The sequence below is a fragment of the Verticillium alfalfae genome, genomic scaffold (assembly GCF_000150825.1).
Source record: "Verticillium alfalfae VaMs.102 supercont1.3 genomic scaffold, whole genome shotgun sequence".
NCBI classification, from domain to species: domain Eukaryota; kingdom Fungi; phylum Ascomycota; class Sordariomycetes; order Glomerellales; family Plectosphaerellaceae; genus Verticillium; species Verticillium alfalfae.
This window is the reverse complement of record NW_003315036.1, coordinates 1129256-1140944: the sequence shown is the minus strand read 5'-3', so window position 1 is coordinate 1140944 and position 11689 is coordinate 1129256. Positions and strand designations below refer to the sequence as shown.

Sequence of the window (11689 nt, the reverse complement as noted above, 5' to 3'; positions counted from 1 at the left end):
ACAAAGAGCCTCGGCCGGACTACCTCCCGTGCGATTGTTGTTGATCTTGGAACCGCACGGCAAGGGTGGACTTCCAAACGAAAGACGCCTACTTCGCAGCCGGGTTGGGGGGGCCGTTGCGGCAGTACGCGTTTGGGTCCGTAGGAGTCTTTGAGAACTGCGGGTTGCACTGGCCCTGGTCTTCAACGCCAGCAGTGTTGCGGCAAGCGAATACGTACTCGATGCCGTTAGGGGCTGATGCACTGGGGGTCACGCAACGGAAGAGGCCGTCGAGGCGGACCTGGGTAGGCTCGAGTTGCTTGCGGCGGATCGCGTCTTCACGCTGCGAAAGGGGACGTCCGAGAGCTGGAGAATGTCAGTCAAAACCGAGTCCATGTAGGCATGTCGTTACTGACTGTTAAGCTCGAAGCCGCAGATGAACTGGCCAGGGTTGCATGTGGGCTGTGCCTGGCGGGCTTGGATGCCCGCAGAGGCGAGCCCGACAAAGACTGCCATGGCAGTGGTGGTGATAGTAGCGAAGTGCATAATGAAGGCTTGGGTTATTGAGATGGCTTTTTGAGTTCTGTCTGTCTGTTGATAATGGTGTTCAAGAAATCAGAACAGCATCACCGGCGGAAGGCCCCCCTTTATACCTGTCGCCGTATCCCTTCTGGTTCAACAGCACGGATGCGCCGCCCCATCACCAACGAGATGCTGTGGACTGACAAATGTCGGGCAATTGCCACGAGGTGGTCTAGACGCTGCCTTGGTGGAAGCAATGACGACGACGGGATCTTGCGCTACTGGGTGTATCTTTGTCCTCTGACAGTGCCCAAGAGGTACATCAAAACCGCGGGGTGCACTTCTCGCAACTAGAAGGCTGAAATCTGACATCCGTCGTGTAAGTCGTCCAAATGAACAATCCCGGTTTACGCGTTTTGAACGCTTGATGAACCTCGACGTGAAACGGCCGAGATCCTGTCATCACATTGGTCATCATTGATGGAGAAGAAAGACACATGTAAGCCACATCCAAAGTTCACGTTGACTTGGTATCCAAACAAGGGAAGAGTTTTCATCACATTGATCACAACTATGGCGAGATTGCCACCGACAAGCCGCCATTTGACCGAGGCTGAGTACCACGACGCGCACAACATTGCTTTAGAGAACGACCGGTGGATGTGAAGGTTGCCATCTTTGGCAAACTCTTAGTGAGAGGTTCATCACTTGACGACGACCTGGAGCCGTCCCAGGTTACGGAACGTCGGAAAAGGGATGTAAGCGCCTCCTGCATGCGTAAGCGCGTGTTCCGACTGTGTGGCTCAGGCTCGCCTGTTCTGTCCCGTGCTTGGGGAGCCGGCCAATACCGAAGAGGTGGTCTTTATATTGCGACTACACCCTTACGTTGGGAACAGAATAGTTTGGATGTCTAAGCAGTCTAGCGTCAGTTGATGGCAAGGTGCGGCCGCCGGCACCAGTCGGAGGTTCTCCAGTGTGCGTGACATTGTAACCCGGTCGTGACGTGAGAGCGGTGGTGAGACATACCCAGAACCTCGAAACTTGGCGAACCGGCGAATGGTTGTGTAACCCACCGTCATAGTCGCGAGCCAGTCGCGGAGCAGCCGACCTATGTGATTACCTTGGGTCATGCACAGCCGCAAGGCTGGTGCTCGATCCGATACTCATTGTAGTCCTTCCATTCGTTCGATTTGATCTCCTGTGAGCTGTTGAAAGGCGACCAAGGTTATCCTGGGTCTTTCTGTTTCGTCGCATCCAGACTATCACTAGGTCTTGTCATGAGCATCCATCATTTCCCGTCCGCCAATTCTGTCAATGGGATTTCTGGAGCTATACTTTGTGAATTTGGTGAGTTAGCGTTTATAGGTTGTACCATTCGAAAAGACAACTATGTACTTAATTGAAATTGTCGGCCTGTCCAATATGCGGTATGAAGACTATGAGCGTTAGGCCTATCCGTCCATTAAAATAATGAAGAACCTTCTTCCATCCACTAGACACAGTCTGCATCACACCCACTCTTTGATGCCCTTAAACAACCCAATTCACAAACTTCGAAGGGCTGCGGTTAATCTCATACAACCAGACGATCTCGATGCTGTTGAACATCTTCCCTGTCCTTTTGCTTGATAAGTCACACCCTAGTCCCCTGCTCAAGTAGCCCTTTCACATGTTTAATACTGAGCGTCCGCCACAACCGGGACCGATTCGCCGCTTCAATTTACCCGTTCCAGCTCGCTGTATGTTCCCTAATCAGATCGAAATGGTGGCAACTCTAACCAGTAGGATTGTAGCCGGCCACAAGTTATGGGCGGTTAGTACATCGAATGGGTGGTGATGCTGCAGGCTTGCTAACCAATGCAACATTCTAAGTCTTCATAACTGCAAGTTCTCTGAAGCCACAGTCAGCATCCTTGCAAGATATGAAACCACATGAACCAGATTTGGCCTTGAGCAGAAAGAAGGTGTCGAAAGAGGATGGATCGGATTGACGTATGGTGAAGCCAGTCACACGGGCACACTTGAGTAACAATCGTTGCTTCTTGGGCAGGGCATAGAATCTGACGCCCCATGTATTGAGTCCGTGATCGAGTTGAGAGCAACGTCGAGGTGAACCGATAAAGCTGGCAAGCCCAAAAGCCTATGCCGTCGTTCGGCCTGTCTGCCCTTTCATCACCGGTGTTGAAGCTGAATGAACCGAAAGGCGCGAAGTTGTGTGCTTTCGCCCAGTCAAGGGAAGCTTTTTGCGCAGAACAGTGGGCTACATGAATCCAAAGATGGAGCAATAGTCCGGAAAGCCTTGCCGCAGTAGCGCAGATGCAGTGATTCAGAGTCCTCAATTTTCTTTACTCCAGTAGAAAGTCGATGTCTCAGCAGGATCATTTATCAGACATTGCGCACTGTCAAAATGAGAGATTCCACCAGACTGTGTGAGAGCCCAAGCACAGAAGTTTACGGTGCATGATAGGGAAGAAAGGGGAGAGCACGCACTGTAGGAACCCCCCCACTTTGCAGTTACGTCACAACCCACACCAACTCACAATCTTCAATTCTCACACCCACACACACACTTCACTACCCCAACATCTCATAGCCTTCGAAGCTCACGCAAGGTTGATACCATCAGTTCCATGGAGGCGCTCACTTCCTGGGCCAGCTCTCATGGCGCGGAGCTACATCCCGCTATCGAAATTTTCAACGACAACGATACTGGCAATTCTTTTCGTGTGAAAGTCGGGCAGCAGCTTCGTCCTGGTGAGACTATCGTCACCTGTCCCTTCAGTCTCACACTATCGTTTCTGAACGCCCTCGACCTGAAGAGCCACGGGCATGAATCCCACGATGACACACAGCCTCTGCCAAGAGAGTTTGTCGAAACTGTACCCCCGCATATCGTCGCCCGCTTCTTTCTTATCAAACAATACCTCTTAGGGCGCGAGTCCTTTTGGTATCCCTACATTTGCACGCTTCCTCAACCGGACCAGTTATCTTCATGGAGTCTACCGCCACTGTGGCCTTCTGACGACATTGAGTTATTGGAGGACACCAACATTCACACTGCTGTTGCCGAGATCAAGGCCCGGCTCAAGGCCGAATACAAACAGGCTACTCCGCTGCTCGAAGCCTTGCCGAATGCGAACGACTACACACGCCTCCTCTACCACTGGGCCTACAGCATTTTTACCAGTCGCAGCTTCAGGCCTTCTCGGGTGGTTCCTGATCACGAGAGTCTGCCTCTGCCCGAAGGGTGTGCGATTGATGACTTTCATATCCTGATGCCCCTGTTCGATGTTGGAAACCACTCGCATTCGGCTAAGATTTCGTGGGATATTGCTCCAGGTACGAGCACCACAGTCCTCAAAACGCTCGATGCATACGATTCTGGCGCCCAAGTCTTCAATAACTACGGCTCAAAGACAAACGCCGAGCTCATGCTAGCATACGGCTTCCTCATCCCCGAATCGCCGACCGTTCACAATGACTTCGTGCACCTGCAGCTTCGAACGGCCGACGAAACGGCCTCGTCACTCGCAGACTCTGCCAAGCCGCGCTCCTTCTTCTTCTCTCTCCGCCCGGTCGCTGATCCAAGCTCTCTGGCGGCCCATCGGCAGCTGACTCTGCCCGATATCGACCAGGCCTCAGTGCTGCCCGCCTTTCGCCACGTGCAAGATGCCCTCATTTGGCAGTTGTTCCTCCTCCAGACAACACCCGAGCAGCGAGATACCATCAACATTCCATCAGACGCCAAGGATACTGACGAAGAACGCCTGAAGGCCGTGTTGACGGGCAAGCTTCCCGACGGGTTCAGGCCCATCTTGGAACAGACCATGGCCATTATTCAAGCAAAAGCCATGCAGGAGCTGGAAAAGCTGGAGCAGTCAGACTTTGAACTAGACAAAGACACGAATGCCACTCGAAACCAGCGCATGGTGTACCAGTACCGATTACAGTGCAGGCAGGTCCTCATCAACGTGTTGGAGTCTGTAGAGCCACCACCAGAATGAAATAGTTATAGCCACCGAAGAAAAGGAGTCCTCAACTTCGCTTTGCATGAAGCAGACCCCCGTACACCGCCCGTTCCAGCTCGTCGAGGAGCTTGTTCACGACTGGATCTCCAAGTGGCAGAACATTGACAACAAGAACGGCTGCGATACCCGCCTCCCGATCGATCCACCAGCGTCCATTGCACATGCCGCACCACGAGAGGCTACCCTTCCGTCGCTTTCCATCCACGTCCGCCATGTTCATGATCCCGCCGAGGCCGTGGTCGAGTCGCATATTGGTGGGGAACTCTGGGGCGAACATGTCGTGGAACTGGCCTGCGATTGCGTTGAGCATGTCTGACTGTCTCACGTCGAGCTGTGGCGTAAACATATCCCTCAAAGTCGTTTCGCTGACCAAAGCTCCCGATAGCAGCCCTTGAAGAAAGCGTCCGTAGTCGTCTGCCGTTGAGTACAACCCCGCCCCTCCACTCACAATCTCGTGAGTTGTCGGCGTGAGCTTGGGTCCAGGGCCGAGGCTCGTCTTGTCGTCGCCTCGACATGACCAGGCAACAGCACGGTCCTGGACGTGGTCTAGCTTGCCCGGCCAGAATCCAGTGTCGCGCATTTCGAGAGGGTCAAGAACATGATCTTGCATGTAAGCCTCAATGGTGTTGCCCGTCAGTGCTTCAAGTAGCTGCCCAGCCCAGTCCACAGCCGTGCCGTAGTACCAGCCTTCACCAGGTGCAAATTTGAACGGGGTGTCAAAGCCGTCCAGGCTCCAGTCGAGATTGGTGTCTTTACGACCGATGTACTGCGACCATCGAATAAGCTCGGGGTCGGCAAGATCATAGCCTAGACCGACGGTATGAGTGAGCAACATTCTGGCTTGCGGTTAGCTAAAGTGGCTGTATCAATGGCCATGCCGAACATGCCTCAAAGTAATAGCGTTTGAGTTGCCTTCGAGTTTGGGGGCTCCATCGCTGTCGAACCCCTTAAGGATCTGCATCTTGCCCAGCCGAGGGACTATGTGCCTCACGTCGACATCAAGTTCGACTTTGCCCTGCTCCACAAGATGCAAGAGACATGTGGTCGTGACAAGTTTCGTCATTGACGCGATCCAAGAGAAGGACCTCGCAGTCCAAGCGACTGCAGTTTGAGGGAAGTTTTGGCGACCCGACCCACCTGTGTACAATACATCTGCGAGAAATCAGAATGAACTCGCGAACCGGTTCAGTATGGACAGACTTTGATTTCCCACGACCGTGAAAGACGCCCCGAGGAGCTTCCCGGACGTATCTGCTTCGTGAGGTTGCAGGGTGTACTTGGCGAGAATGTCATCTATGGCTGATGACATGATGTGTGTCTACAGTGAGCCCTCTTTGTTCTGTGCGGTCTCTTATCCAAAGCGCGAGAATCAACTGCAACACACGTAGGTTACATAGACGTATAAGATGCTGTTGTTTGTGCAGTCGTGTTGATGTTGGTGTGAGGCAGCAGTCGTCTCTGCTCCCCACCAGCACCCCGCATTCTCTGTTGTCAGCACCAGCCTGCTTTCATGCAACACATATTCGTCATGTCAGCTGTCGATCAACGCTTGGCGGAGCCAATGAGAATACTCCTATCCATCATCACTGAGATGCCACAGTATAGACTGTAGTTTTCAAATTCCTGTGCACAAACCTCAAAGCAGGCACTTCAGCACATCAGACACAGCTTGCTTAATAGTGAGACTGCGCTAGACTCTTCACGTTGTACCATCGACCTCATGCGGTTAGAGCAAGCGAACGTGCCGACAGCATTCTATATTGAGCAGAGTGATATTGGACGTACGATTAGTGCTTCTCCGGTGAGACAATCAGCTCAGGCTCAACCGTGACAGGTTGATAGAGGTTTCAGAATAGGGAGTCTGCCCAACCGATGATCCTTCCTCAATTACCTAAGCCCACGGTCGCGGGCTACCGTTGTAGCGAGATCACTCGGGTTCCTGATTACCCCGGTGGCTGAAGATGTAACATGGTTTCCAGGACCGCGTTGACATGTCGCTAACATTGCGAAGAGGTCATCGGGAACATAGTGGAAAACTCTCGACAGAACTCTCCATGTTGGCTCAGGCCGCCCCCCGAGATGTTGCGCGGCCTGTACTTTAATCAATTTCTCATCCCTAGCATAAGGCTAGCCCACTCTTAAGGCTATAGCTTAATATATTGGCCTCAAAATTCTGCCCACCGGACTACATGCAATCTGGGGCCATAAGGGAGGAGCCACTGATGCAAGACATGAGTGATGCTGTGCAACTGCCCGGTCAACGTTTCATTTGGTGTCCCATCTTAAAAAAAAAGCAGTGCCATTATAGTTTGAGGTTGCCCAGGACTCCCTGATTCAATAAATTTGATCCGGGGAGACCTTCTCTCGGTCTCCACTGAAGGGCAGAAATCCTCTCATGTTACCAAGGAGATCATGCCTCTGCAAGTGACTGTTTCCAGCACATGGCCGATACTTCGGTACGAGAAGCGAGCCGTTTGATATCAAAGCGCAAGGTCGAATCGGGCATCTGTCAAACCTAATTTTTGAGCCCGACGAGAGGCCTCCCTGCTGATTGGTGTGCCGTATGGCGCTGACCATCATTTGACTGATTTGCGGAACGCCCGGAAAGACCGGCCGCTGCGGAGAGTCTGCCGTTGAAGAAGTGGCCTGCCAGTGTGTTCCAGATGGGCGGGCTTCAGAAAGATCGTGCAGTAGCTGGCAATCTCCAGGGCGTGTGGCCCCGTAAGGGTTGGAACGAGTCATAAACCAAGTTAGACAGGGAAAATGAGTCGCCGTGTCACATGTGCGTAGCCACCACAATGCAACCCTCCATCTAGGATCGTCTGCTGGGTTCGACAAAGACCCGACCGTTTATTGACGCTGCAGTGCAAGTGAACATGCGTGGTTATGCCGAACGTTTAGACAAGCGAACGGACAATTACTGAGATCAGGATCCGCTGATTAATTATATGAAGAGCACAAACAACAATAGATAGGGAGACAGACCTTCACCATCAAGGTTCACCGTGCCGCCGGCAGGCAAAGCAGGCGAGTGAGGCAGTGCCACCTCTGTCGGACCACAGACTTGCGTCGTGTCGAGTCAGAAGCAGGACTTGATCATGATTTCTTAAATTGTTCAGTGTATATTATCTTGAGGTCAATGTATTGTGAAGCTCTCCACGAGGTAGCGTAAATGATCGACACGCTGCGCCAACGTCAAGGCATAGTCAATTTGTATCAGGAAAACAAGCAGCAGCACAAAAATAGCCGTTCTGCAGTGCGCGAGAGCTCCCGCCTTGCATCTGCCGCCGCGGGACCCGAGTTGTTCTCTTGGCTGGAATCGAGAGCGGACGGACGCCCTTAACCCCTGACTGGCTGGCTGGCCTGATGGGTATGAACTCGCGTTCGTGTGTCTCGCCCACCACACAACCAAAACAGAGTTTCGCTTCCTACCCCAGCCATCAGTCATGATGTTGCAACACGACATGGGTGACTTGATTGCCTTGGGGTCAGGGTCGCCGATCTCACGTGGCCCCCAGCAAGCAAAGCGCAGACCTCCCTCAGGCACCTACCTGCCGACCTGCCTCAAGCTGCCTACCTGCACCTGGATGACCACGCGACTTTTCAGTGCTCGAGTAAATTTGTGGCTTTTGCTGGTTGATTGTCGTTTTGTGTCCCCCACGCGTGGCACCAAACGTGCGTGCTTCACCGCGCGCAAATGGTGGCTTTCCATGCACCCCCAAACGGCTGCGGCGGCAATTCGACAAAGCGAGGGCCATTTTTAGGGGGGGGGGAGTGGGTTATAGGCGCAGCTGGGACTCCCTCGACTGCCGATCACACCAGATTCGGCGACACTGGACAGCCAGCGAGGAGGCCAGCTCCCGGACCGACTGACAGGTCGTCAGGGAGAAACAACGTAAGAGCGATAACCCACACAGCTACGGTTGATACGATCCGTCCGAACGGTGCTGGCCGAGACAGCAAAGAAAAGGCACGCGCAATCTCCGCGGACTGCTTCCCAACAGCGCGAGGGCTGCAGGTCAAACGGGGGAGTGGATGAAGGGTTGGACTTTTGAATCACAACGCGAGACACTGGGAACAGCCCTCCAAGATCTTGGCCCAGCGCTAGCCCACCCAGAACCGTGCCACTGGAAAACCCAAACTGGCCTGGGACGGCAGCTACTGGCCTTTCCATTCTCGCTTCGTCGGGGGCATGTCAACGCTCAGAGCTGGACATGGGCCACAGAAAAGCCCCCGTTCCTCGCTCGGGGTTTGGGCAATCTTTTGACCCCGTACGAATCCAATTTGCGATTGGCGCTGAAGGGAAGAATGACGAGCAACCTGACAGGAAATGGCGAGACATGGCTGGGGGACAAGGGGACTCTACCTATCCCCTTTGGATACCGTCGCCGTCCTGGCTGGACGCTAGCGATGATGATGTAGTGGAGCGGAACGACCCAGTGCGCTGGTTTGGGTCGTCTGGCGGAAGAGAAACCCACTCATTCACCCACATCCCCTTGTTGCCAAGACTCTTCCACTGACACTGACAGTCGGTCATTCAGGTTGACCGGTACGGTCGGACAAGATGACTGGAACGGCAGGTAGCTGCGAACAGGAATCATCAGATCATTGCTTGCGTCCCTGCTAAACGAGGCGACGTCAGTCCAGTGCAAAAGACCATCGAGCGGTGGCACGATTTGGACTAGGGGCTCGTCATCCTGATTGCTGGGATTTCTCTGCCATGTACATCCTTCAACTGTCGAGGTGGTACCAAGTTCAAGGCCCCAGATTGACTTCCCTGGAAAAAGCCAGACCGAGTGTGGGGACGCCCTCTTGATCGGGAACTCGATGAGGCCCAGGGAAATTTGTGTGACGCCCGCAGGGCAGCAGAAACGATATGTTGCCTGGTCTGCCCGCATTTTGATCGCCAAGCCATGGTGCAGCGTGCTTCTAGCAGGTGGAGGGAACGTCTGAGGCATTTCATGGCCTGAGAGAGATCCTCTGCTGACGAGAAGCATAGCAAATTGAGCAGCGGCGGTGTAGATCTTCCGGGGCCTGGCGTCCTGGACGCCCTGGGAAATGGAGAAACACCTGGACCGGCACCAGCGGTGACTGGACGGACTTGGGTGTTGCACTAGGTCCCTGATCAAGCAAGGTGGCCGGCGGATTAGCATCTTCAGCAGGACAGGCTGGTGACGACGGTGTAGCGTCAGTTTGATAGCCAGGACATGACGCGACCCTTGACCACAACACAACCAGCTGATCTACAGGTGCTTTTTGGCCGATATGCCGACGACGGCGGTGGGAGCGCGGGGCGAACGGGGGATATTGGCCTTTGCCGTTGCGAAAACTCCTGTCGATCTGTCTGTACCTTGCTGAACGTGATGTGATGAAGCCGGAATTTCACTTCAAGGCCAACGGACAGCATTCACCACCCCAACACCGTGATTCACCATCTCGTGGTACTAGAATTGAGGCCGCTGTAGCACTCTCGACTGTGCCATGTGGACTTGAAAGCCCCGTTCCACCCGAGTCCGTTCCGTTCCGTTCCCTACGACCCGAGCCGTTGGTTTGGGACGAGTCAGTAGTTAAGGAGGCTACTCGGTACAGCTTCACCCCAGGAACCAGGGACCGAACCACCTTTGGTACACATGCCCCATGCACACCGGTCGATGAGGGAGGAGCCATGCCATCCATGCCCAGTGCTGCAGCTCGGTGGGTCAAACCTGTCCATCTCAAGGCGTAGGATAGGATGGATGGCCAGGATAGAGAATCATGGCCGGTGCAACGTGTAAGGGATGCGAGCTGCTTCTTGATGGCACACCGGTATTTTGGGTCTTCGGGCCTCCTGGCCCCAAGTTGTGATGACAGTCCAGTCCAGGTTCACTGTCATCTAGAAAGAAAACTTCGCTGCTAACAGGTACACCGGCCGGGGAGAGCCACGCCATGGCCGAATATCGATTCTCCTTTCTTCCGCCAACTGACGCTCCCGCGCCAAGAATTGAGCAGACGAGTGGCCAGTCTCCTGGGTCCACGCTCGTTTCGAGTCTTTCGTATCTAGAGGCGACGCAGCGTCCTGGTTGGCGCGATGCTCGAAATGATGGGTGCGGTTTCGTTGCCATTTCGGGCAGTACTAAGGAGCAGAAACCCCAGCCTGTCGTCTCTTCAGTATTTTTTGCTGCCCCGCAGGTGGAAGAACGGCGAGAAAAGGCCTGCAACGATACATGGCGCCGTACTTGGATGGGGCCATTGTGAAATTGGGGCCGGCTTTTGGGAGACGCGGCCCCGCTGATGGTCGCCTGGCAGTCTTCTTTGCGTCTTCGAGAAACGCTGAGTCGGCCAGGGGTCTCATGGCGACGCCGAAGAGGGGAGTGGGTGATCCACCTCCGTCATTCACTAGCTGTGGGCAATGTACCATGTAGTGCCCGGATGCTGTTCGATGGTAGTAACAAATAGCATCATGTCCGGGCAATCGTAATGGCTCTTTAAATTAAATCTGCCCAGGTTTCTGGTGACGTACTTAGTAACTTGGCAAAATGGTGGTCGCATTTTCATCCCACGTTGCTTGAGGCCGCCTCGACTTTGGGAGGGTTAGGAATTGAAAGGCCCCGCGCGTGCAAACTTGCATGTGTTACGCGAAAAGGACGATCTGCATAATCTCGGCGTGAAAGGCCCCGGATCGATTTTTAGTAACGTTTACCTCCACAATGCAATAGCAAGTTCGTAAGAACCGTTTCGAACCCATATTGGGCTTATTCATGCAAGACACCATGACGGCGACGGACTGTCGGAGCGATAAAGAACAGGTACCTCACCTCAGCTACCTGTGTAGAACAACCCGAGGCAGAGACCGGGAGCGAGACATGCTGACAAGTCTGGCTGGACAGCCGACCAAACAACGCCCCTGGCTCGAGTCAGTCGAGATATCGAACGCTCGACACGCCAAAACTTCGCTACGACTTCGAGAAGGTCGTGATGCGGGGGCGCTGAAGGGCCCGAAGCACATCACTTTCTCATCTCTCCCTCCATTCCCTTCATTTGTCACAAGCCACGCCCCCCCTGGCCATGTCGGTAGATGCCGTCCATGCCCCCCATCCTTTGCGCGCCAGAACACTAGATACTACCTTTGGTCGCCGACTTTGTCGTCCACGATGAGCCAAGCCGTCCCCTTCCAGGTTGGA

The 11689-nt window shown here is 53.9% G+C and overlaps 4 protein-coding genes across 4 annotated transcripts; 1 reads left to right on the top strand and 3 right to left on the bottom strand.

Annotated features, from left to right (window-relative positions):
* Positions 1–88: 88 nt before the first annotated feature.
* VDBG_02868 (predicted protein) lies at positions 89–525 on the bottom strand (the record flags this gene model as incomplete). Its single annotated transcript, XM_003006683.1, has 2 exons — positions 89–345; positions 396–525. 2 exons carry the CDS (start codon positions 523–525, stop codon positions 89–91), a joined length of 387 nt encoding a protein of 128 aa, XP_003006729.1.
* Positions 526–3131: 2606 nt separating this feature from the next.
* VDBG_02867 (SET domain-containing protein) lies at positions 3132–4505 on the top strand (the record flags this gene model as incomplete). Its single annotated transcript, XM_003006682.1, has 1 exon — positions 3132–4505. The coding sequence occupies one exon, from the start codon at positions 3132–3134 to the stop codon at positions 4503–4505; it is 1374 nt and encodes a 457-aa protein (XP_003006728.1).
* Positions 4506–4536: 31 nt separating this feature from the next.
* Positions 4537–5838, bottom strand: VDBG_02866 (beta-lactamase; the record flags this gene model as incomplete). Its single annotated transcript, XM_003006681.1, has 3 exons — positions 4537–5365; positions 5474–5681; positions 5730–5838. 3 exons carry the CDS (start codon positions 5836–5838, stop codon positions 4537–4539), a joined length of 1146 nt encoding a protein of 381 aa, XP_003006727.1.
* A 3169-nt stretch (positions 5839–9007) lies between these two features.
* On the bottom strand, positions 9008–10630 carry VDBG_02865 (predicted protein; the record flags this gene model as incomplete). The annotated part of the gene is made up of 2 exons (XM_003006680.1): positions 9008–9697; positions 10427–10630. The coding sequence occupies 2 exons, from the start codon at positions 10628–10630 to the stop codon at positions 9008–9010; spliced, it is 894 nt and encodes a 297-aa protein (XP_003006726.1).
* Between the last annotated feature and the right edge of the window lie 1059 nt (positions 10631–11689).